This window comes from Lacerta agilis, chromosome 2 (assembly GCF_009819535.1).
Source record: "Lacerta agilis isolate rLacAgi1 chromosome 2, rLacAgi1.pri, whole genome shotgun sequence".
In the NCBI taxonomy this organism is placed as follows: Eukaryota; Metazoa; Chordata; class Lepidosauria; order Squamata; family Lacertidae; genus Lacerta; species Lacerta agilis.
In genome coordinates, this window is record NC_046313.1 from 41120104 (window position 1) to 41144330 (window position 24227).

The 24227-nt window shown below is 46.1% G+C and overlaps 1 protein-coding gene across 3 annotated transcripts; it reads right to left on the reverse strand.

Annotated features, from left to right (window-relative positions):
* On the reverse strand, positions 1-23077 carry HOOK2 (hook microtubule tethering protein 2). Of its 3 annotated transcripts, XM_033139785.1 has the most exons (23): positions 22951-23077; positions 18559-18644; positions 18049-18121; positions 17548-17598; positions 16390-16522; positions 15764-15831; positions 13710-13772; positions 13379-13459; positions 11194-11351; positions 10935-11075; positions 9476-9677; positions 9018-9128; positions 8337-8424; positions 6208-6277; positions 5452-5589; positions 4828-4915; positions 4083-4088; positions 2869-2903; positions 2455-2537; positions 2149-2252; positions 1835-1942; positions 739-810; positions 1-332 (listed from the first exon to the last, which is right to left on the reverse strand). In XM_033139785.1, exons 1-23 carry the CDS (start codon positions 22996-22998, stop codon positions 162-164), a joined length of 2178 nt encoding a protein of 725 aa, XP_032995676.1. In that variant the 5' UTR covers positions 22999-23077; the 3' UTR covers positions 1-161. The 3 variants fall into 3 exon arrangements, with proteins under 3 accessions (XP_032995676.1, XP_032995677.1, XP_032995678.1); XM_033139786.1 differs by lacking the exon at positions 4083-4088; XM_033139787.1 differs by lacking the exons at positions 16390-16522; positions 18049-18121; positions 18559-18644; positions 22951-23077 and having other exon boundaries at positions 17548-17572.
* Positions 23078-24227: the final 1150 nt, after the last annotated feature.

Here is a 24227-nt window from a genome sequence, read left to right on the forward strand (position 1 = left end):
TTGGGCATAGGAATAATCTTTAGTATCAGAGAATGAATTTCAACAATAGGGATAAAATGGGGGTTTCCAGAGGAAGTACCACTGCATAACAGGTATTCCGATTTCACTCCCCCCTGGGAAGTGAGCATTCTCTAGAAGATCCACAGGACAGCTTTTCCAGATCAGGACAACTGAGGTTTGTCTGTACCAACGTATCGAAGCAGCAAGGGTTGAGCTCGGCTCAGGTGGCCCCGTCGAGTATTGGTGGCCAATCTTTGCTGGGCCAAGAAGGACTGGACTGGTGTAGAGGTGGATGACCGCTCCTCTGTAGCCCGCTGGTGCAGCGCCAGGCCCTGCAGTGGGAAAGGAAAGAAATATTTGGCTTGAGCCGGCAGACTCTTGGATGGAGATGGAGGGTTCTTCACTGTTCTTCCTCAGAAGACACGAAGGTCTGAATTCAAAAAGGCCATGTTCTGTGATCCAGACATATACAGGATCATCAAAATGATCTACTGTAAAGAGCCCAACTTCAGACATTTTACTCAGCAGTGTTTAGCAGCTGCAAAACATGTCTAGTACCAAAATAGTTAGAAAAAGTAAGAGATTCTCAGGATGTTAAGCTCCACAGCAGTTATGCATACTGCCTGCCTGTATGCATTCAGAGCCCATGTTCTCCTGCAAAGCAGTGTGCCAACCTTCTCTCACACCCCTGCATCAGTACATGCACCTCTATTTATGCCAAGTCCATTTCAAACTCACCATGTTATACCAAGCAGTGATGATGAGTTTCTCTTCTTGTTCCTGCTGAGATTTTGTCTTCTCAAAATCCGACTAATGAGATGAAGCACAGAGGAAAAAGGAGGTAAGTGGTCATGCTGCTAAACCCCAAGGCGCTCTCTCTCTCTCTCTCTCTCTCTCTCTCTCTCTCTCTCTCTCTGTGTGTGTGTGTGTTGGGGGGGATTATGGAAGTCCCCAGGCTTATGTTGCCAAGGCCAACCAAAACAGAGGGGCAGATGAGAAGTGTAGCTCTTCCTTTTTGATATATAGATGTGCAGGACCTCAGTCTACCAATTTGATCCCAACTGAAAGCAAAGTAAGGACAACAGAAAGAAAACTACCTGAGCTGCTAACAGGGTGGTCGAAACAGGCAATGCATAGCAAACTAATCTGTAATAATTTATATTGACTTTGGGAAGATAAGGAATTAATGCATTATACAGTCGTACCTCGTGTTACGAACACTGCGTGTTGCGTTCGTCACGGGTTATGAACGCGCCGAGCCCGAAAGTACCAGAATGGGTTACTTCCAGGTTCAGCGGTTCGTGCATGCGCAGACGCGAAAAATGACGTCACGCGCATGCGGCGCTTCAAGTTGCGGACCTTTCAGGTTATGAACGGGGCTCCAAAACGGAACCGTTCGTAACCAGAGGTACCGCTGTACCCAAGACACCTGTAGCTTATGGGTAAGAGGGCTGCTGTGCGCACATACTTGTTAATTTTGGAAACTTGTTATAATAAGAATAGCCCTGCTGGATCAGGCCAGTGGCCCACCAGATGCCCTTGGGCAGCCTGTGAGCAGGACCACAGCACAACAGCAGTGTCCCTTCCTGCAGTTTCCAGCAACTGGTATTCAGAAGCACACTCCTTCCAACAATGGAAGTAATACATAGCCATCATGGTGAGTAACCGCTGATAGCCTAGTCCTCATTTAAAGCCATCAAATTTTGGTGGCCATTACTGCCTCTCATGGGAGCAAATTCCATTGTTTAACTAGAGGGGCCTTTGGCCTAATAAGGCAGGTTCTTATGTAAGTGAAGCTGCAACCCTCATCCTCGAAAGAGGAAGAGGAGCTCACCTCCAGGTGGTTGATTTTCTTATCCTTTTCATGCAGCTGGTTTTTCAAAGCCTGGATCTCCAGTGGAACTCCATGAGGCTGCTGCTTGGGATCCAGCTTCTTGATGACCTGTGAAAGGATAGAGAGAGATCTTCCATAATCACTTAGCTTTGGGAGGCCAAGACCATTTAGCTACTAGAAAGGCCCCGAAGCAACATTGCTTACTGAATCACACTGACTGCAGGAAAGTGTGTATGATATACAAAGCCATTTAGTGAGGCTTTGCCAATGTATGCATGTGCAGTGGCAAAAGGCACTGGAAAGACTTGACTTACTGTGCAGGCTTTGTCCATATAACGCTTGTATCGTTCCTCCATGGCTCTCATATCTTCATCTTTCTTCTTCAAAGACTGCTGCAGTTCATCAATCTTCTTGGCAGCTGTTGAGAAAGGCGGGGACATCAATGCTGTCCTGACCCCGAAATGTGGAGAGGGGACAGATGGAGTAGCAAGAATCTTCACTCTATGCTCTACAAGGTCTTCTGATTTCTGGGTAGCCCAGCCCATCCCATTCTGGTACCCAGCAAAGGTTGGGCTTGGTTGAGACTCCTAAAGCAATGGATCTGTCATCCACCCACTTACTGTTGCTGTCCACTTTTGGCTCCAATTCATCAAGGCATTCCTTCTTCTTCTGAAGCTCTGCATGGGCCTCATGCAATTTCTCTCTGACCAGGAAACAGAAATAGAAACAGAAGCTAGGCATGCAGGTGTCTTGAAGAATAAGGACCAGAAACCTGAAGGGCATGGAACCAAAGCCCTGCTGTGTATTGTGTGACAGCATCAATATGTTGCTAAGTAGCACAACTGGACCCATGACAACCCCAGAAAGCTCATTTCAATAACAAACTTAGTTGGTCTCTAAGGTGCTACTGGAAGGAATTTTTTTTTAATATTTTGTTTCAACCCCAGATATGCATTCATCAAATGCAACAAAGAAAACCAAGTGAACTTTAGCCCTTTCCAACCCTGTCCCTCAAACTGAATTGAATCACTTACAGGTGCTCCTCCAGCTTCTTCTGTAGGAGAGAAGACTAAAAAGAGAGAGAAATGACTGCTTAGGATTTTTATTTTGTTTGCAGATCAATTAGCTAAGCTGCTGTTGTTGTCATCATCTGACCACTAGAGTGAGCTGGTGTTATGTTCAGTATATCTTACACAGAATGCTAAAACCTGTGTAGCTGTAGTGTACCCTGTACTCCTAAGACCTCCTGCACTCAGGTTATGCATAAATTTGCTGGCTTTGAAGGATTCATTCTGGGGGCACCAGGAGTTCAAGGTTTCAGTTCAGATTTGTCTTCATGAGCTAGGAAAGTTAAACTGGGATGCTGCTGACTCAGAAGCACGCTTAAAATGGAACAGAGAATTCCATTCAGTTCTGCAAACATGGTTGTCTATGCTGGCATGACAGTGGGGGATAAAAATATCCAGTATACAGTAAGTGAACTAAACACAGCCAGTGGCTCAACTCGACGGTCAATCCTGCTGTCAATTAATAAGGCTGCAGTCTAAAAAACAAAAGGCCTTTCTATACCAGTTACTAATCCATTCATGCATTCAAACCTCACTCCCATCTTTGGCAGTAAAAAAAGCAATTTACTTTTCAAGATTTACTACAGCTTTTACTAGGTATGCAAATGTTGGTTTACGTTGCTCAATGTCACATCAACAGCATTTCTCTTTCACCTCCAACCTAAAGGCTCTCAACCATTGGGAAGTTTTTTCTCTACTTCCTTTTCAATTATCCCAGTAGGGAAGCAACCTCCCTTTTGAAAATGCTGAACCATAATTGTTTACGGACTTATTAATATACAAGACTCACAGGGCAGTAACATGAACAGTTACTGATTGTGCAGGAGAGAGCACATCTCCTACTAGATGTTGGTACAGTTAACTACTTTGCACCAATTCAGAAACAAATCTAGAAAGCTCCTACCTTTTCAGATTATCAGAATGCCGTTTGAAACAGAAATTACCAATTCAAAACAGCACCTCTGATTCCCAGCTTCCCTTCTGTACTAAGAAAACTGAACTTGTGCTCCTCTAAACCTTCAGAATATGCAGGCCCCTTAGCAGCTCTTGGCAGGTGAACCCAGAGCAGCCCCTTGTCTTTGACGCGCCAAGAACCAAGCAAAGACAGAAGGGAAGCAACAGTGAGTTTGCAGTGGAGTAGGTTAGATGGTAGAAGCAACACAGAATGTGAAAGTACTTACAATGGCCTGGACAGGACAGCCAGCAAGTCAGAAGGGAGAAAGAGAGGGCTGTTAGCATAGTGAGATTAGGGAAGAGAGGAGGAAAAGAGGTCTGGGCAGAAGGTCATGGTGAACATTAGAACAGGCCACAGGAGAGGGGACACAAGGCTCTCAAACTGGGGCAAAACTACAGTTACAGCCTGCGAGTTCTTGCTCTCCCTCCCCAATAGGCAACAAGCCCCCAAACCTGAGAAAAAAGGTTTTTTTAGCCAAATAGCACTCCTTTGTCCAGCATAGCTACCATAAACTGCAATTTAGCAGCTCCTAAGACCCACAAGTGTAGCCTTATCATGGAATATATATGTTCAAGGAATCTCTACCACCCACATTATAGCAATCCTGTCAAGCAGCAGTCAGTATCTGAGGATTAACTCCACTCCTTTTTCATTGTTTCGAGCCCCAAGGTAATTTGGGAGGCTAAAAACTGCCAATATACAGGCAGAGTTCCCCCACTTAGTACACAGAGCGCACACAATCCTAGACTGGGTGTTGCAACAAAGATCTCGTACAGCCCAGCACCTTTGTTTTGTCTTGGTTTAAAGTCTCCATTGAGAAACTGACAGGTGGGTTTATTCCAGTGTAAGACAGTCCGGATTCAGGCTGAGAGTAGACACCACCAGCCCCTGTGAAAATCTCCTTCAAAACCTCCCTGTGAGCCTGACTCTGACAAGGCCTCACAGAACCCTCTTTTCTCAAGCAAACTCACATCTTCTGCTTTGCTTCCTTGCTCCTGGAGGGCCCGTTGCAGCTCCTCTACTTGCACCTTGAGCTCAGTGATCTGTTGCTGGCTCAGTCTGGATAGAGAGAAGGGCAAATCAAATTAAAACAGGCAAGAGAAAAGCCAGCTGCAAGCAGCAACAAAGTCCACAGGACTGTCAGTACATATGGTGCCTAGCAAAAAACTACTGTGATAAGTAGTACAGCTTCAAATGGCTCTGTTTATTTCTGAGCCAGGACAATGAGAGAAGGGAGCTTGCCCCTCACTAGTTAACAAAGGTAAGCTAGGACAAAATTCTATTTTTAAAAAAATGTTAGTTTAACATTCCTAGTAGATCATGCAAACAGTGCTTGAGCTCAAGGACACTCCCCAGTTGACCATGCAAACATGGTTTCACTTGATGGGTCAACAGTAAGAGTTTCCCCACTGGTTTTTAGAACAGGAGGTAGAATATTGCCTACCAGATAAGAGGAAGAACAGTGAATAAAAATAATTCTAAATTAGAATTGCAAATTTAATAGCTGGTCAAAGGTTAAGAGGGACTGGAGAAGGCAGGTTGGATCTCCTAAGACCAGTGGAGACAAACTGCAAACTTTCCAGCTTATTGGATACCTTTGCTGTGCCTCTAGCTGGTTCTTAGTACGGTTAGATTCCTCCAGCAGCCCCTGCAATTCAGTCTGCTGCAGCCGATAGGACAGCTCTTGTGCACATAACATCTTGTTCTCATGCTGCAGCCGCACAATGGTCTCCCTGACCGCAAGAAACACAAAATGTTATGATTACTAGCTGGGGCGTTATCCAATGTTGTGGACCACCACCACTTCCCAGCCCAACCCCCCCCCATACCCCGCTTCATGTGAGCCCATTCTTGAATCTTTCCTCCACTCCCAACCCTAAAAGCTGTACTAAAAGGCAGAACAGCTCATAGAGAGGATGCAATCTTTTGAATTGGGGGCCAAAGCAGAGCAATGCATTTTGGGATACACAGTATTAATAGAGATTACTGTGCTGTATCATTATCATATACATTAGGAGCATTCACTTAAAGCCTGACCTTTTTAAGAATTTATCTCGTGGCTGTATGAAGCAGAAAACTGGGGTACAGGCTTAAGCAAACAAACTGAAGGTGATCTTGGGATGACACTTGTTTCATCTACAATATCAGAAAAAATAAATCCAGGATAACACCCCACCACCACCTTCTCTTTATCACCAAAAGGACACCAGGGTAACATTGACTCCAACCTCTGGCTGATGGAAGTAATCAAGTATAATTATGAATAACAGCAAGTCCCCAATTTCAAATAGGCCCCATTGGCTTTTGCCCTTCTGTCTCCAAGACAGGACCCCCAAGGAGGCAAACTTTACTTGAGTTCTGCTGGCATAATCTCAGCTGCTAAATTATCCACAGGAGAGGCAATTTCTTCTAGGATGGTATCTGCAAGAGGGGGAGAAAAGAAACAGAATATACATTTATTTTTACTCTGGCTTTCTACCCAAAGGTACAGGTGTTGTTGGAAGAGGGGAGCAGATTGTTCCCAAATACTACCTTGCTATAAAGCACTACCCTCTAAGATGGGATCACTCAAGCTTTCCATGTCTCTTGGCCTAGTCAGGGCCAGACAACTCATCTACCCTGAGTTGGAGCAATAAAAGTGCAGTTATGGGTCCCAGCAGTATTAAGCAAAACATGGTCCACACTGGCATCTATCACATCAAAAGAAATACATTTAAACAGGAGAAGAATGAAGGCTGGGAAAAGCCACCCAGAGATGGGAGGTGAAACTGGTAACCTCACTTCAGGCAGCAGCCAACCATAATACAAGGTCTTCCCCTACAAGTTGGTTCAGGCAACCGCATGACAGACCAAGCACACACACAGGCTGTAGGCAAAGCTCTTGGGAGATAGGTGTGTGAGATCCTATCAGGCGTAGCCTAAAATTTAATTTATATAATTTCTTTACCGCCCTTCATTAAAAGAGATCCTAGGGTGATTTACATATCGGAACAGTTAAGATAATAAATTACATAATAAAAATTAATTAAAATAAAACAGTAAACAAGTTGTTCCATATAGCTGCTCGTAGAGCTGTAGAGTTGGAAGGGACCACAAGGGTCATCCAGTTCAACCCCCTGCAATGCAGGAATCTTTTGCCCAATGTAGGGCTCGAGCTCATGGCCCTGAGTCTCGGGCTCTACCGACTGAGCTATCCGTCCAGCTTATAAAAACAGTCCAATCCATTAAAATCCTACCCTCTCAGCCCTCCCTATGGCTTCTAAGGAAGCTAACAGATAAGGGAATCCCTCTTTCCATGTCTGTAGAAAGTTCTTAAAAATGAAAATGACAGCATTTAATTCATTTATTTTTACTGCATCCTTCCATCCCAAACAGGGATGCGGGTGGCGCTGTGGTCTAAACCACAGAGCCTAGGGCTTGCCGATCAGAAGGTCAGCGGTTCAAATCCCTGCGACGGGGTGAGCTCCCGTTGCCCGGTCCCTGCTCCTGCCAACCTAGCAGTTTGAAAGCACACCAGTGCAAGTACAGTCATAACTCGAGTTGCGTATGCTCCATGTTGCGTACGTTCGACTAACGGACCTCCGCGATTCGCAAGTCCTCCCTGGAGCGTGCGTGATGCACGGGTGCGCAAAAACGTGCAAACTTCCGGGTTTTTTCTTCCCCTCCCCGGGTGTTCGTGTTAAGCACGCCTGTGTTACGTAGTGCGATCCAGAACGGATTGCGTGCGTAACACGGGGTACCACTGTAGATAAATAGGTGCCACTCCGACGGGAAGGTAAACGGCGTTTCCGTGCGCTGCTCTGGTTTGCCAGAAGCGGCTTAGTCATGCTGGTCACATGACCCGGAAGCTGTACGCCGGCTCCCTCAGCCAGTAAAGCGGGATGAGCGCCGCAACCCCAGAGTCCTCCGCAACTGGACCTAATGGTCAGGGGTCCCTTTACCTTTACCTTCCATCCCAAATGGAATCTTCAGGTGTAAATAACCATAGTAAAAAAATATAAAATACATTTGCAAAAAACAGCCATAACAACCAAAAAGGAATCGTAAAACGGAAGCACAACACTCAATCAGCAACTAAATCAAATTAAAGGACATTTGAATAAAATAAATGTCTAAACAATATGCTCTTAAATCAACACCTAAATGCACAAAGAACGGTTTAGTTGGATTTCCTGCAACACAATTCCATACTCTGGGCACTACCACCAAGGTGGCCCTAGCTCCTACCCCCCTCTGTGCATTTCAGATGGAACAAATCTCCTCTAATGATTGCAGCATGCAGGCAGCTTCCCCATCTCTAGCTGTGGCTCTTTGCATATTAACAAATGTTAAACGTAGTTGGCTGCTAGTTCACTGTAACTCGAGTGCACTTGGCCCTGTCAACACAAAGACATGTCCCTTTTCTCCTCAACTTCCAATCTTTGTTCTGAGGCAGACTTTATTAGATTTCATTGGGGTGGGGAAGAATTCTGATACTCACCTGCTTGGTTTAGGAATTTCTGCTGCACCTGAGCACATCGCAGTTCTTCATTGGCTTCCCGTAAGGCATCCCGCTCTTCAATCAGCCTCTAAGGGAAAAAGAGTCAGGAATCACTCCAGGAAAAGGACCACTTAAGCTATGGTGGGCTGATGTCTTATTGTACTACATTGTCCAAGTAACAGAAACTAGATGCTACTCCTACCAGATTTCCCTATTCTCGCCACAAGACTAGGAGTAAAGAATCGCAGGCCAAATGCAGCCTTCAAGGCTCTCTGACATTTGGGACTCGCCTCACACGCTCTCCAGGCCTGCTCTGTGCCCTCCTTTACCAGGCTGGAATGAATCATTGAACTGTGATAACGGATGGGTAGGTACGTGAGCATGGTGCATTTGTGTGCATATATAAAAATATTTGTATGGACATACCTATATCTATACACAACCACCCACCACCAAGCTTGAGCATTTGCGCGGCCAGAATGTAGCCCTTCAATGAAACATCCATTGCTCCACCCACTTTCCCCTCTGGCCCCACCCACACTTGCATGCAACCTCCATAAGGCTGCCCATGAGAGGATGTGGCCCTCAAGCTGAAAAAACTCCCATACTCCTGGACTAGGTCTTCACCTGTAAGCCAAAGGAAACACTCATCATCATCTTGTGGTACAAGTTCTGCATTACCTCTTTTTCTTTGACCAGGGCCTCAAACTTCTCCTTGAGGTTCTTGAACTCAAACTGCCATTTCTCTGCCTTCAAAGCCTCATCTGCATGTTTGCTGTGGAGCTCTTGCACCTGGAGGAGGGTAGAATGGGGGTTTGCTGTGCTTATTATCTTTGCACTCCTCTCCTGCTGCAAAACAATCAGCATCGCTGTTTTTCATTACAGGTTGTCTTGAATCTGTGTTTAGTACTGAAGTCCTCCCAAACACCAAGAGTACAAGACTGTTTGAGACTGTTGTTCTGCCTGCAAAGCCACAGCACAGCTACAGCTACCAAGTCAATCCTGGTCAAATGGGTTTTGCCTTTCTGGCTCCAATGGTGCTCCAATCTATTTTTAGGATCCCTTCAGGACAGAGTATTGCAAGTGCATTCTGAAGGCTGCAGTCTGCTCAAATGCGTCCTCTATTATCAACAACTCACCTGTCTCTTATGTGCCTCCAGCTGCACACGGACAGCATTCGCACGCCGAAGCTCCTCCTCCAGCTCACAAGTGCGCTGCATGTAGACGGTGTTTCTTTCCTCAAGCAGCCGAACCTGCCGCCGCAGGTCACCCAGGTCTTCCAGCTTCTTCTTGTAGGAGTCCACCATAGCCTCCAGCCGTCCCACCTTGTCTGAGGAGTGACTGCAGAACAGCAGGATATCGATATAAGTATAGGTATCTTTTACAGCTTTGAATGTCAGGTAACTCTGACTTTATTGGATAAAAAGTGGAGGGACAGAAGGTAACTCTATCAGCTATAGAAAACTACTATGTAAATAGGAATTGCTGCAGTAAGGTCAAAGGGTGCCAAAAACTGAAACAATAATGGATAAGCAACAAGTATCCCATGCATCTTAAGGCAAACATTCTAAGTTGGCTTGTTGCAAACAAGTTATAGTCAAATGGTAACTGTCCTTTGTTGGTTTGGACATAACAAACAAATAGTAAAGCAGACGATTCCCCACTTCTCCTTCCAGCCACTGGGATGTGGTAGAAGAGGATGCATGAAAGCCCAAGGCTTGCTGACACTCTTTTACATCACATGAAGTTATGGGTCAGTGCATCTATTCTAGAACTGAAGCACTATGTCTACATTTCTGTGTGAAACAGTCCAAAAATTGACAGGTTACAAGTTACAACAAAACTTGAGTTTGCTTTAATGTATAGCAAAAAAATGAAATCTGTGTTTAGTTACCTAACAGCATGCTTTATACAAAACTCACAAACACGGGAAAAGGAAGCCTGGTAATAGTGAGACTGTAATGAATGCTGTTCCAGCACAGAAACCCAACCCCCTAGAACTACTAACATTCTCAATTAAACCAAATTATTTACACACAAGCTGCCTCACTTCCACCAAATTCCAGATGGCAGAGATTTTGATTATTCAGCAGTACTAATTGGATTCCAAGTAAGAAGCCACATTCCACATATTCACTCAAAACTCCTGGACTAATTTGCTTCTGCTTTTCCAGAACTTCAAGCATTGGAAGAGAGACAGCATTCATCAGGGCTCCAGTGTATAGGCATGAGCCACCCACAAACCCTCTGATGGGACTGTCAACTCTTCTCCATAGCTGCATTCAACCATCAGTGGCTGTTTGGGAATCTGTTGCTCTGCCTTTTCAGTGGCAAAGATCACCACGTTAAACTTAAGGATGTGTGCAAAAACGGACTGTCTACTTAAGAGTGTCCAAATATGCAGAGAAGCAGATCTCTTGTTAGTCAGCAGCTGCAGTGGGAGGTTTGCCTACAGCACACCTGAGGCCCAAGATTCACAAATGTGGAGTTTTGACACCCAGCAGGCCCAGGCTGGACCATGGGCTGCTTCACAAGCCGTAACACATAACCACAAAAATGAAAGGTATATTCACAGTTCTTGCATTGAGGCACACTCACCGCAACACATCCATCTCGTCTTTCAGTGCTTGGGCTTCCTCAGCCAGGCTGGTCAGCTCCTCATTGCGGTGTTGAAGCTCCAGCACTTCCTTTTCGAGATCTTCACAGCGCACTCGGAAGTCATCTCTGCTGCTTTCCAGCCTGGCCAAAATACATCTAGTTAGCCAGACTTTTCTTCTAATTATTCTCTGGACTCCACTGCTTTTGGGCACATTGTCCAGAGGGCAATATAACCTCCCCACCCCAGTATCTGCCTTACCGGAAGTTCTCCTCTTGCAGCTGCTCTATCTGGGTTTGAAGCAGAAGCAACTTCTTGCCAGTGAGCCCAGCAGCATCTGACTCAAGGGAGCTTTTCTGCTCCCGGAGACTCTTGTTCTCTAGTGCCAAAGTATTCTTTTCTTCCACCAGGATGGAGATCTGAGAGAAGGGAGGAGGAAGACTTGTTTCTAAGTAACGGAGCTCTAAGACCAGCTAAGAACTTTGCGGATTCTACCAAGTCCTTCATGAGCCCAACCACCTGTGACATTCAACCTCATTCTACTAGTGCCCTAGAAAAGGGGGGGGGGAGCGGAAGCTTAGCTCCTTAAGTCTTGGCTGTTCACTTCTTTCCCTTGGCTTTAAGCAGGCTGAAGAGAATCCTGCTCTCCCACTCTCTATCAAATTGCTACATGTGGCCACAAGTAATCGGTTCCTTTTGTTGCTCTAGCAGACTTTTCCCCAGATTTTGCAAAACTATGGAACCATACAGTGGGTACAGAGTAGGTTTAACAGACATTTGCATGCATGTGCAAAATAATGTCTACAGCTGGCCTCCTGCTGCCCCAACACGCACAGCAGCTATTGAAATTAGCCTCATCAGGACTCCTCTTGCACCAGCTCATTTGGCGGGAAGGAATTTTTATCATCCACGCAGGTACTACTAAAGCATGTGTGAGCTACTGAAAGGAACTGTTAGCAAGCAAGTTCACTTCCTCTCTCTGCAAATCTGGCAGACTTTTTGCCAAGGACCTATGCTCCCTGAATGGAAGCAAAAACTTCATTACAGGCACCTACCCACCTGCTGCAGGGATCCAGAATTGCCAAGAAGATTAAATGCTGCCAAATGAAGAGGCCACAAAAAACCCCTCAGCCTGTATATACATCCTCTACACCTAAGTGATTCCAGAATCTTCATATGCAGTTTAGAACCTAGAATGCGGAAATGTGGATTCGTAGCTGTATTAGAACAGAGTCTGAAAGCACTTTAAACTCAGGCCAGGCCCAACCCTGCTTCTGTACTGGGTGCAAGCAACTCCTCCAACACTCTCAAGCAGTTGTTAACTTGTCAACATGGCACATGCTCATGCAAGGAAGTTAGGCTGGCCCCACCAGGCATGGGGCTCCACTGCTGGGTGAGCAGGTCTGCTATCATAGGCAAGAGCATGGGAAGAGGGAAGACACTCACCTTCTTGAAGGGGGCTGCATCTCCAGGGGCACTTTAGCACCTTGGAGGAGTAAAGGGTTTGTTTTTGTAAAGGGAGTGAGATCAGCCTATCCTTTCTCAGGTCCCCCCACAACCCACCCTTCCGCAATATCCAAAATATCCACAGTTGCACTGTCTGCTCTTTAAATTTAGCCCCTCTGCTGGACACCCGTCTTGTTCATATGGCTTTAACAGGTAAAAAGAGGCATAAAGCCCAGGACCACTGAATCCAAGGTCAGCCCCAGAACTACCAAGCTGGTCTTGTTCTTTGTCCACAGCAATCTCAAAAACAATGAGGGAAAGAACAGCTGTGCATTAGGAGGAGGGACACGGACTCGCACACCACACTGCAGCCAAGCCCAGCTGTCTCCATGCAGCCCAGCAAGCTCACACCATCCACAAAGAACTGCACTTCCCACCCCACCCTGGAAGCTGGACTGCATGAGGGAGGAAAGGAAGGCAGGCCCTCACCTTGCCTTCATATAAGCAAAGACACAATATCCAAATGCCCAGAACAGGCCCAGTCCCCAAACACCACCAACTCAGTGCACATGGAGCTGTGCAATATGGAGAGGCAGGCAGGGAGGAAAGGAGAGAGAAAGGATTGTAATCAAGATAGCAGTTCAGAAATGGAATGTCAGGACTCCTGCAAAATTCCAGCACAGAATATATACCAGGGGTGGGGAATCCTATCTCTCATCAGCCCCAGCCAGCATGGCTAATGCTCAGATGTGACAGACAATGCAGTCAACCAAACGTTACGAGACAACAGGTTCCCTACCCCTGATATATACTTCCCCATAACTTCCGAGGAAGGGCAGAACCCACTGGAGACCTGATGGTGCTCAGTTTTTTTCCATTGTTCCTATGAACAGTCTCCTGGCTTCCACCATCTGATGCACATTGAGGAACCTCCTTTTAAACCACAGCAAACAGAGCTGGTTTCCACCTCCAATATTCTTGGCTCCCAAGAGGCACCCACCTGCTGCTCTAGGTCATGGCAGCGCTGGCGCATGTCATCCGTCTCCTCTAGGTCATCACTGAGGAAGTAATACTTCCTGGACTGCAAGGGAAAACCGGAAAGGTACAAGGAGTCAATCAGTCAGTGAATAGAAGTCTATATACTACCACAGACACTGAGCAATACAAGCCACTCATAGTAGCCCAAGCCTAGCTTTCTTCCTTTGCATTACCTCATCTGGCCCCACCAAAAAAAAGGACCTCTTTCTCCATTCCTGCTCAGCCTACATCTATTGAATTTGCATCATTAGGGCTCATGCTGCCCACCCACTCTTAATATATATCACAAGTACCTGGCTGTCAAAGTTCCCATAAGTCTCTGAGCTCAGTGTGTCCGATGAATCTTTGTTTAAGAGCTGCAAAAGACAAAGAGGTTTGGTAACTGGTCACCAAAAGTGGGAAGGACCTAACAGAAGCAAAATACATCAAGAAGAGGTGGCAAGAATACACAGAGGAATTATACCAGAAATATATGGAGGTCTCGTACACCCTAGGTAGTGTGGTTGCTGACCTTGAGGCAGGCATCCTGGAGAGTGAAGTCAAATGGGCCTTAGAAAGCACTGCTAATAACAAGGCCAGTGGAGGTGATGATATTCCAGCTGAATTATTTAAAATTCTAAAGGATGATGCTGTTAAGGTGCTACACTCAATATGCCAGCAAGTTTGGAAAACGCAGCAGTGGCCAGAGGACTGGAGAAGATCAGTCTACATCCCAATCCCAAAGAAGGGCAGTGCCAAAGAATGCTCCAACTACCGCACAATTGCACTCATTTCACACGCTAGCAAGGTTATGCTTAAAATTCTTTAAGGCAGGCTTAAGCAGTATGTGGACCGAGAACTCCCAGAAGTGCAAGCTGGATTTCAAAGGGGCAGAGGAACCAGAGACCAAATTGCAAACATGCGCTGGATTATTGAGAAAGCTAGAGAGTTCCAGAAAAACATCTACTTCTGCTTCATTGACTACGCAAAAGCATTTGACTGTGTCGACCACAGCAAACTATGGTAAGTTCTTAAAGAAATGGGAGTGCCGGATCACCTCATTTGTCTCCTGAGAAATCTCTATGTGGGACAAGAAGCTACAGTTAGAACTGGATATGGAACAACTGATTGGTTCAAAATTGGGAAAGGAGTATGACAAGGCTGTATATTGTCTCCCTGCTTATTTAACTTATATGCAGAATTCATCATGCGAAAGGCTGGACTGGATGAATCCCAAGCCGAAATTAAGATTGCCGGAAGAAATATCAACAACCTCAGATATGCTGATGATACAACCTTGATGGCAGAAAGTGAGGGGGAATTAAAGAACCTTTTAATGAGGGTGAAAGAGGAGAGCGCAAAATATGGTCTGAAGCTCAACATTAAAAAAACTAAGATCATGGCCACTGGTCCCATCACCTCCTGGCAAATAGAAGGGGAAGAAATGGAGGCAGTGAGAGATTTTACTTTCTTGGGCTCCATGATCACTGCAGATGGTGACAGCAATCACGAAATTAAAAGATGTGTGCTTCTTGGGAGGAAAGCATTGACAAACCTAGACAGCATCTTAAAAAGCAGAGACATCACCTTGCCGGCAAAGGTCCGTATAGTTAAAGCTATGGTTTTCCCAGTAGTAATGTATGGAAGTGAGAGCTGGACCATAAAGATGACTGATCGCTGAAGAATTGATGCTTTTGAATTATGGTGCTGGAGGAGACTCTTGAGAGTCCCATGGACTGCAAGAAGATCAAACCTATCCATTCTCAAAGAAATCAGCCCTGAGTGCTCACTAGAAGGACAGATCCTGAAGTTGAGGCTCCAGTACTTTGGCTACCTCATGAGAAGAGAAGACTCCCTAGAAAAGACCCTGATGTTGGGAAAGATGGAGGGCACAAGGAGAAGGGGACGACAGAGGATGAGATGGTTGGACAGAGTTCTCGAAGCGACTGGCATGAGTTTGGCCAAACTGCGGAAGGCAGTGGAGGATATGGATGCCTGGCATGCTCTGGTCCATGGGGTCACAAAGAGTCGAACACGACTGAACGACAACAACAACAACTGGTCACATAGAGGTGACTCACAGAACTTTCTAAGCCCTGTATTCCAGGAAGCAGGCATAGGTTAACTAGAACATCTTTCAGAACTTTCATCTAATGAGCACCAGGCCTGGCAGCAGGGAGTGGGCAGGACTTGGCCGGGGGGGGGGGAACTAGCACGAAAGTAGCATCATTACCTGGGAAGAGGCAAGATCGTAGGTTGAGAATGAGGGGCACTTCCTGACCAGGGAGATCATTAGCAACACAAAGCAAGCATCCAATTCCGGAGCCTAATGGCTTCACACTAGGCTGCAGGACACAGTTGTACTCACCTCCTGTATTGCTGTCATAACAACATGCTGCACAGATTCCTCCAGGGTCATGATCTGCTGGATGTGATCTGCAAACAGATGAGGCTGGGCACTCAAGTTACTCTCCAACTAGTTCCTTCCTTCTCTGGCCAGATTCCCTCCCCTGCCCCCAAATCATGCAGCCATGAGGGTTGGTACAGCCTCCAGGAGTGGGGCCCAAAGTTCAATGAAGTATTCTGGGGGGTGTGGCAGAATGTCAGATCTCTGTCTGTCTGTCTGTCTCTCACTGCACCCTCCTTCTGTCTCAAACTGATTTAAGAGGCTGATATCCCAACTAGTATCAGGGGTGAAGAAAACCAGGAGGAGAAAACCCAAGGAGAAAGATTGGAAGCTCCAGCTTAAGGAGATCCTGAAGTTATATGAATGAGGCAAGAGCCACCTGAATGGAGAGGACTAATGAAGGGAAACTAAGTCCCTGTAAGCAGGACAGCAATGCCACAACAAGTTGGGCACATGCTTCCTAGACCCCACCTACCCATGGCAGGTATTTAAAGCGGCAATTGCAGAGTCATCCTCATGGCACAGATGCCTATAAAGCTCCACTGTGACACCCCCCCCCATCGTAATTGTCATTTGCATACATATACCTTGCTTCCTCTCACAGCTGATGGCACAGCCCAGCACCAGCTGCAGTAGCTTGCCCAGCTCAGCAGTGTCAGACAGTTCTCCAACCAGAGCTACATCAGGCAGCAGCTGCTCCGGGACTTGGTGGCCCAGGACCTGAGAAGACAGCAGTGGATATAGCTTCTGACAGCCAGCAGACCTTTCACTGTTGCTGCCACCTATTCCACCTATCTCACTGCATCTGTGACAGAAATTTACCTGGGAGAGGACAGGTTACTTTTCAGTATCTTTATCTTAGGTTTGAAATCTGCCACTTGTCCAGCACTAGTCTATGGCAAGCCTTCAAGTGACCAAACAATGGAGCTTTTGAAACTGCAACAGCCTCTGTCAGTGGGCAATAAATGACTTACATAGGCATGTGAGGAAAGGTGATTTTTTTTAAAAAAAAAGTTATGGGCTAGTAACTTGGGTGGACTTGTTAGCAAGACTGCCTGTGCTAAGGAGCATTTACTACTACTACTACCACCACCACCACCACCACCACCACCACTACTACTACACTTCAATCCCATTCTTCCTCCAAACAGCTCAGGGTAGCATATACTGTATAGTTTTCCCACTGTTTTATCCCTGTGAGTGCATAGATTAGGCTAAGAGGTAGACCCAAAGTCACCACCCAGGAAGCTTTGGAGTTAATCAGGGATTTGAAACAAAATCTCTCCAGTCTAAGTCTCACTTGCCACTCCACTCTTCGGAGTTCTGTACACAGAGAAAGGCACACCCATAGAGAACCAATAACATTTACCCAGCTTTGCTGGAGCAGAGCTATTTCTATTATTATTTATTATCATTATTCAATTTATTACCCACCCTTCACCAGCAGGTCCCTGGGCAAACTACAACAATCTAAAATTCAGTATTAAAACCAGCTAAAACTAATTACCATCAAAGGGATAGTGGGTCCTGGGGGAAAAAGAATGTTAGACTGGAACCATGAGCTCCGTCTTTCAGTGATGGCTTCAACACAGCCAGGCTGAGTGATTGTCAGAGTTTTGTCGCTTAGCATTCACCTGCTGCTCTACTGCCTAAGCAGAGATCCTTAACTTTCATTGGAGGCTTGGGCCATGCCCTCAAATACATCACCACCATGCCAGCAAAGCCAAACTAGAAAAGGTGCTCACATCCTGGGAGTATTCCACCACACTCTGCAGGACCTTCTTCAAGTTGCTCACCTGGAGGCAAGATAGAAGATGAATGAACATAAATGTGCAGGTTTGTCAGAGTACTGAGATCTGTCATTCCCACTATATTTCCCCTTTCCAAAGGCCAACGAGCAATACTCCTATATTTCCCATGCTGGTATGGAAAGGGGGGGGAAAGCTGTTCATGCTCAGTCATCTTCAGAACTACTCTGATGGGAGAGAAGAGTCCAGGGTTGATGTAGGACAGGCATCCAATGGGGTGAAGAGTCCTTTCTACCAAATCCCACCCTCATCTTCAGATCACAAAGCTGGCTGATCATCCTAAGCCAACCAAGAAACCCTGAAAATTGAACAACTCTGCTTTCAAGGTATTGCTAAGTCAGAGTCTCATGACTTCTGGACTTCATTTCTTGGCAGTATTTGGGATTGCTAAGCATCTAGGTCTTAGAGACCACCACTCACCCCATTCTCACTTCATACCTTCAGCCTCCAGTTGTCACCGGCATCATCTTTAATCCTCAGGAGCCAGGTTTCATTGAACCAAGATGGGTCTCTGGAAATGAAAACCATAAAGCTGTTGCCTTTGGTTCGGAGGCGGAAATCAAACACTGAGCAACTTTGTGATATTGCACATAAGCTTTGTGAAACAGATTCCATAGTGGCTTTTCACCAGTCTAGAGTCAAGCTCTGCTGTCTTCTGTCTCACAAACAGCTTCATTCACATTGTCCCAATGTGACAAAGAAGGCAACCACAGGAACTTTCCTGCTGCTACCAGTAAGCTGTTGTCTGTCCTTCTCTAGTATCAAATTGTCAAATTAACTCATTAGGGAGGGAATTCTGATTTCTGGCAGCACAAACTTAAACGGTCAACTTGCTAACCAGGGGCAGAGATCAAAGAGAGATTTGTGGGGGAGTGAGGGGAGAATTTTGCCATGTTGACCATGGTAACTCTTGTGAACACACATTAAAATAACCACCACGACACTCACATTTTGTGCAGCACCTGGGCAATCGTGACCCCGCTGGCCAAATCCTGTTCCTTGGCACATGGAGATGGAACATGAAACGTCTGCAGCTGGAGGAAACAAATCAAATCAGCAAGTGAACACTTTAGGTGCAGAAATACTGAATTCTTGGATCTGGGAACAGAGGAAGCCCATTCTGAACCAGCCTACAGAGGGACACAACCTGAAATCTGTCAGGGCTGCTGGTGACAGTGTCAATATCAAAGAAGAAAAATACACCCTTTTCTGGATAACTCATCTAATGGGAATATATCCATAAGAATGGAAACTGTGGAGTTACAAAGAATCTTGGCTGAAGGTGGCAACCCTATGTAGGTTTAGGTGTACTTAGGCTCCGTGATTAGATGCCGAGATCTTTAAAACCAAACTTGAAAATCTATACCAATAGATAAGTCTGCCACAAGACAACAGTGCCTGCCACACACATTCACCCCACACACAATGAGCTCGGCACGAGTACTCCCACATGCCTGCAAGGCGCTGATATACACAATGAATCACTAAGCAGAGGCAGCCCAGCTGTCACGCTCACAGTCAGGGCATCCTTGAGTATAATGAAATAGAAGTCTTCCAAGCTACCTCCTGCCTTGAGAACTACAGGATTTACACCTAGGAGATTTAGGAGCGGCCTTGGTCCTCTCCTCCAACATGCACACAGTCATCCCTGCTTGTTTTCCTATGATTTTAACCTTGCATCCTCAATGGCAACTAACAGGTTGAAACAACACATTAAGGTTTTCATGATAACCAAAAAGATTACCAAAACAAGTAAGCTTTCCGTCTTTGAATTTTCTAGTCCAATTTGGGGTTTTCTACAGGGTCAGATATTTCTCTTACCTACCTTGCTATTCAACAACGCTCTCCTTTTGATTGTTAATGTGCCCTGTTTGGAAGATGGTGGCTACACTACATCCAGTGAATGCCACAAACACCCCACCTTCCTCTTTATTTTGGGTACCTGCTCCTTAAAATTTCATTTGGTTGATGTCCTAATTCTTATGGTTCTCAACTGAAACAGATATGTGACAATACCTTAAATTGGATTAGGTCCTATTTGTGTCAAATTATCAGCCTCTCAAGTTACACTGAACTCTCAGTCGTGCAAAAATCAGATCCCATAGCTCTCTTATTCACTGGAATCAACATGTTTAGACCAAACTTACATTTTAGGAAACCCATGTGTGCCTACCTTCTCCAAATTGTTTACCCCTCTTAACGGAAGTCCCATCAACTACCTGCATGAGGTAAAGTACTGATGTTTTTCCTGAGATACTGCATCCTATATAAACACAAGTATCAGGTCTCCTTTAGTGTCAGCGACTGACAGTTGACCTTAGCATGCCTAAGAGTAAAAGGGTCTCTCCTGCTGGGGGCAGTCTTTACAGGTCTTGCCATGTGAAAGCATCCTAAAGTGGTCCATCTGAGAGCTCTGGCTAATAACATTACAGCACATGGGCATCTACCTTCCCATCAGATCTCGCTTGGGTACCACCTCCAGCCTTCTCACACAAGGCTGACAGATACCGGTACCTGATTCTTACTGGAGAAATCAGCATTCCATTCCATTCTGAATCTGGCAGAAATACCAGCCATCTTGCATTAGTAAATTATTTCCTAAATAACCAGGTCCCATAAACAAAAGACCCCTCCTTGTTAGCCAAGAGCCCCCAACAGCATCTGTGGACTCAGGCACAGGGGTATTGAGGAAAAACAGTGTTAGGGCTGCTCAGTTCGGTGTTAGGGCTGCTCAGTTCGGCGTAAACAAAGACTCCTGTGCTTTTAATACTTGTGCAGGAGAGACAAGCTTGACAGGTTCAGCTCCTCCTCTCTTACTGCTGCAGTGCTACGAAAGGCTGATCATACCAAAATCCTTCCTTGTATGACAGCTGTTGCATATAGAATCTAGAAACAACAACTCTAGTATTTTCTGCCCTGGGCAGAGATAGAAGCATCTGGAATCTTTGGCATGGTGGGTTAGGGAGAAGGTAATTAGCAATGGAAGAACAAGGTTTTCTCATTACAGCTTTAGTGATAAACAGGACATAGGGCAATCTAACCAGGAAGCTCTTGGAGAGCAGCAGCCACTCTTCATAAGCCAAGCGGCCATTCTTTAAGTCAGGCACAGAGGGATGTGCTGCTCTAGTTGTTCAAACACTAGTTTTTCCAGCAAAAAACTAAAAATCATTTAAATCTAAAACGTGACAATAATGAAGTATACAAATATAAGTATCACACAAATATATACTCAAATAATACTTCAAATATATACACAATACTTCAAAGAACCCTCTGGTTGGCTCTAATTGCAAAAGAAAAGGTTTTCCAGAAATATTTTCCTGGAGCAAATTGGTAAAGCTTCTGAGTCAAAATCCACTTATTCTTCACCATCTTAATGGAAAAAACAAAAAGTCTTGTGGTACTTTAAAGTAGGATGGTATTCAATTAAATAATTGTGAGAGGGGAATGACTTTCACTAGTGCAATAAGATTTCCCTCCTCTACCCCCCCTCCCCCACGCTATCCCCAAATCTGCTCTGGAGAGTTGAGGGAACTCCCAGAACAGATTTAGGGAGTACATGGGGGGAAGTATCATTGCACAAACAGAAGTTGTTCTTCTCACACATAGAGGTATTTAAGGGTATTCTGAATACAACCCTAACAAATTTACTTGGCATAAGATTTTGTGGACTACTACATCAGATGCACGAATTGTTAACCCAAGTTAGCAGATACACACGGTGTGGGGGGAGTGAGTGAAAGAGAAAGTCAGCAGTGAGGTAAGCAGCAGGGGTAGAAAGAAATGCAATGCCAAGGGTACAGACTGTGGCAATTAGAGTAATGCTTAAAGTTGTCACAGTAACAATTCACAAAGCATGGTAGATTATCATAAAAGTATCCTGACATTCGTAAACTACTTCAACACACGCAATAGGACAAAACCCTGTTACCTTGATTTGGCTCACAGGTGACACAACTGAACTTAACAATTCAGTAGTTTTGACATTGTAGACTTTATTACAGATGTGGACCAAAAGCATGAACGTTTGTCAGACCTCTGAATCTTCTACTCAAAACACTGAATCAGATTAATGGACAAATAGCAGCTTCCACAAGGGTTCTCTCAAAAATAAGCAAATCAACACAAATAAATGCTTTTCCTTATTTCAGGAATGGTATGAAAAATGGTCCAGTTTGGAACTGGGCCCCAGTTGAGTAGCATATAAATATATTTCTAATAATCCAGTTTCTGGCTCTCTCATATATTTAACCTCATCAATTAGACAGGTCTGAACGACAGATTGAGCAAGTGTTGCCCTCTTTCTCTTTTTAACATTCCAAGTTGTTTTGAGTTTGTTCCTCTGATGAACTACAAACCTCTGTCTTGTTCTAATCTACACATTTTTAAGCAGGCTGAACTAGATTCTCAACCTCACTCTCATTATGTTACTTGGGGAGTTTGGCAAAATGGAAATTAATCAGATACCCTTTATTGTTCAGCATTTGGTGATGGGCACAGCAGGTGGTGGGGAAAGATTCTTCCGGTGGAAGGACAGAGAAACAGAATCTCAAGGAACAGCAACACAGCAACCAGCAGTTGGAAGCCCTAATCATTCCAGTTTTGGACACGAAAGAAAAAGCTAGTTTAAAGGGGGGGTGGAGGGAACGGAGAAAATCCACAGCGCCAGGGGGCAAAGAGCGCAAATGCAGAGTCACTATGTGTCGAGTGGAGCCTACAAAAATAGCCCGAGGCATTAAGGCAGACTTGCGGCACCGGGAGGTTTTTAAGAGGATTTGGGAGTTGAGGAGCGCAGTTGGGAGGCAGCCGGGAGGCCTCAAAACTTTCCTGGAAGGAACTCCAGGGGCTGAGCAACCGGTGCTGCTAAGTTCAGGCCTTCGCCGCGGACTTTAACCGACGTCCCTCCCGCCCGTGTTCACCAATGCAGGTGGTTATTACAGATGTCCAGGGTGCTTACATGCACACGATACATTCATACACCCCCCACACACGCATCCTCTGTCGGTGCATAATTCTTACGGGTGGAACAGCGGGTGTAAATCACGTCCGTGAGAATGCAGAAAACGTGAGCGGCAATCCCGGGTTAAACTAACCCGGAATAATAAAAAAGAGGGGCGCGTTTGGCCTTGCAGGCCATTCTTTCCCTTCCCCAAGGAAAGGTTATCCCAGGCGGCTGGGCGAGGAAGCCGGGCGAGAAGGCACCTGTTGAAGACAGTGGGGCGGGGGGGGGCAGTGGCAGCGGGGGTAACTCGGGGGAGGTGGCGCCCTACGAAGGTGGTGGAGGGAATCAGCCGAGCGACGGCGGCGGGCGGCACCCCGCGCTCCAGCTCCCGGGCTTACCCAAGTGAGAAGCGCCCCGCAGCGCCCGGCCGGCCCTGTCTCGCTCATGGCTCCGGCGCTGGAAGCCGCGGTACTCCGAGCGCCACGCCCCCTGCTGGCCTAGAGCGGCCCCTTGCGCAGCCCGCGCGTGACGTCAGCCGCCCGCGCCCCGCCGTTGGCAGCTGGGGCGGAACCGGAGTGGCTCAGCCCCGCCCGCGAGGCACCGAGACGCTCTAGGACGAGCGAGGGGGCGTCAGGCGAGCGCTTATGACTGTATATGGCGAAGGTGATCGTTCGTGGGTGGGGTCGGTGCTTCACTCCTGGGGCGGCGGCGGGGGGGGGGGGGACAGAAACCGAGGAGGGTTCAGGGCCACCTGGGAGGCATGCCAGCTGCCTTGCTTTTTAAGCGTGTGGGCCGCTCGGTGGAAATGAACTCTGCACATGCTCATGGTCACGTTTCTCTATGACTTGTCCTACACGTGTTGAAAAGGAATTCCAGGAATTCTCAGTTTTCCGGGCCGTTCCAGCTCCACACCTAGACGCAGCATACATGCAGAAGACTCTGTAGTAGTGTGTGTGACAGCAAACAGCCGACTTTCTCAACAGGGGAAGAAGTGTTTTTAAACTGGATTGATGCGAAATGAAAGGGGGCGCTATGAGGGAACAGAAGTTTCGGCACCCGGCGCTGCAGGACCACGAGCCCCCGCCGGGGGACAGCAGTGTGCCTTCATTTGAGGCTGCTACCGTAGAGGAAACGACATGGGCGATGCCAGCTATGCAAAGCTTGTGTATGTTTGTGTGTGTGTGTGTCTGTGATTCGAAAGAATAACTTTCATGCCTACTGCTGCCAAGGAGTTTCATTTTATATGGGCAAGAAGAAGGCGGAAGAACATTGCCTGTTTCATATCCCAGCTGCTGAGGCTGATTCGAGAGTGTTGCAGTCTAAGGAAAAAGACTCAAATCCTATCTTACTCTTTATTCACTCTCCTTGCCTCGTCTATTTCTTAGCCCCTGATGGGCCACACAATGCTGCTAGGTGGCATTTATTTACCTGTGGTTCCAAAATCCACACTCTTCCTGCTGTATAGTTTTGTTTTTAAAGATTCCCTCTTTGACATCCAAACTTATTTGCTGATCTACTCAGTCACGACCCACAACTGTGGTGTACAGAGAGCACAGGGCTACTGTCTTACTAGAGAGTAAGTCCCATTGTACTGGGTTGGACTAATTCCTGCATAGGATTAGCTAGCACAGCCCTTCAAACACCGCAAAGTATTGCAGAACAAAAAGTAACCAAA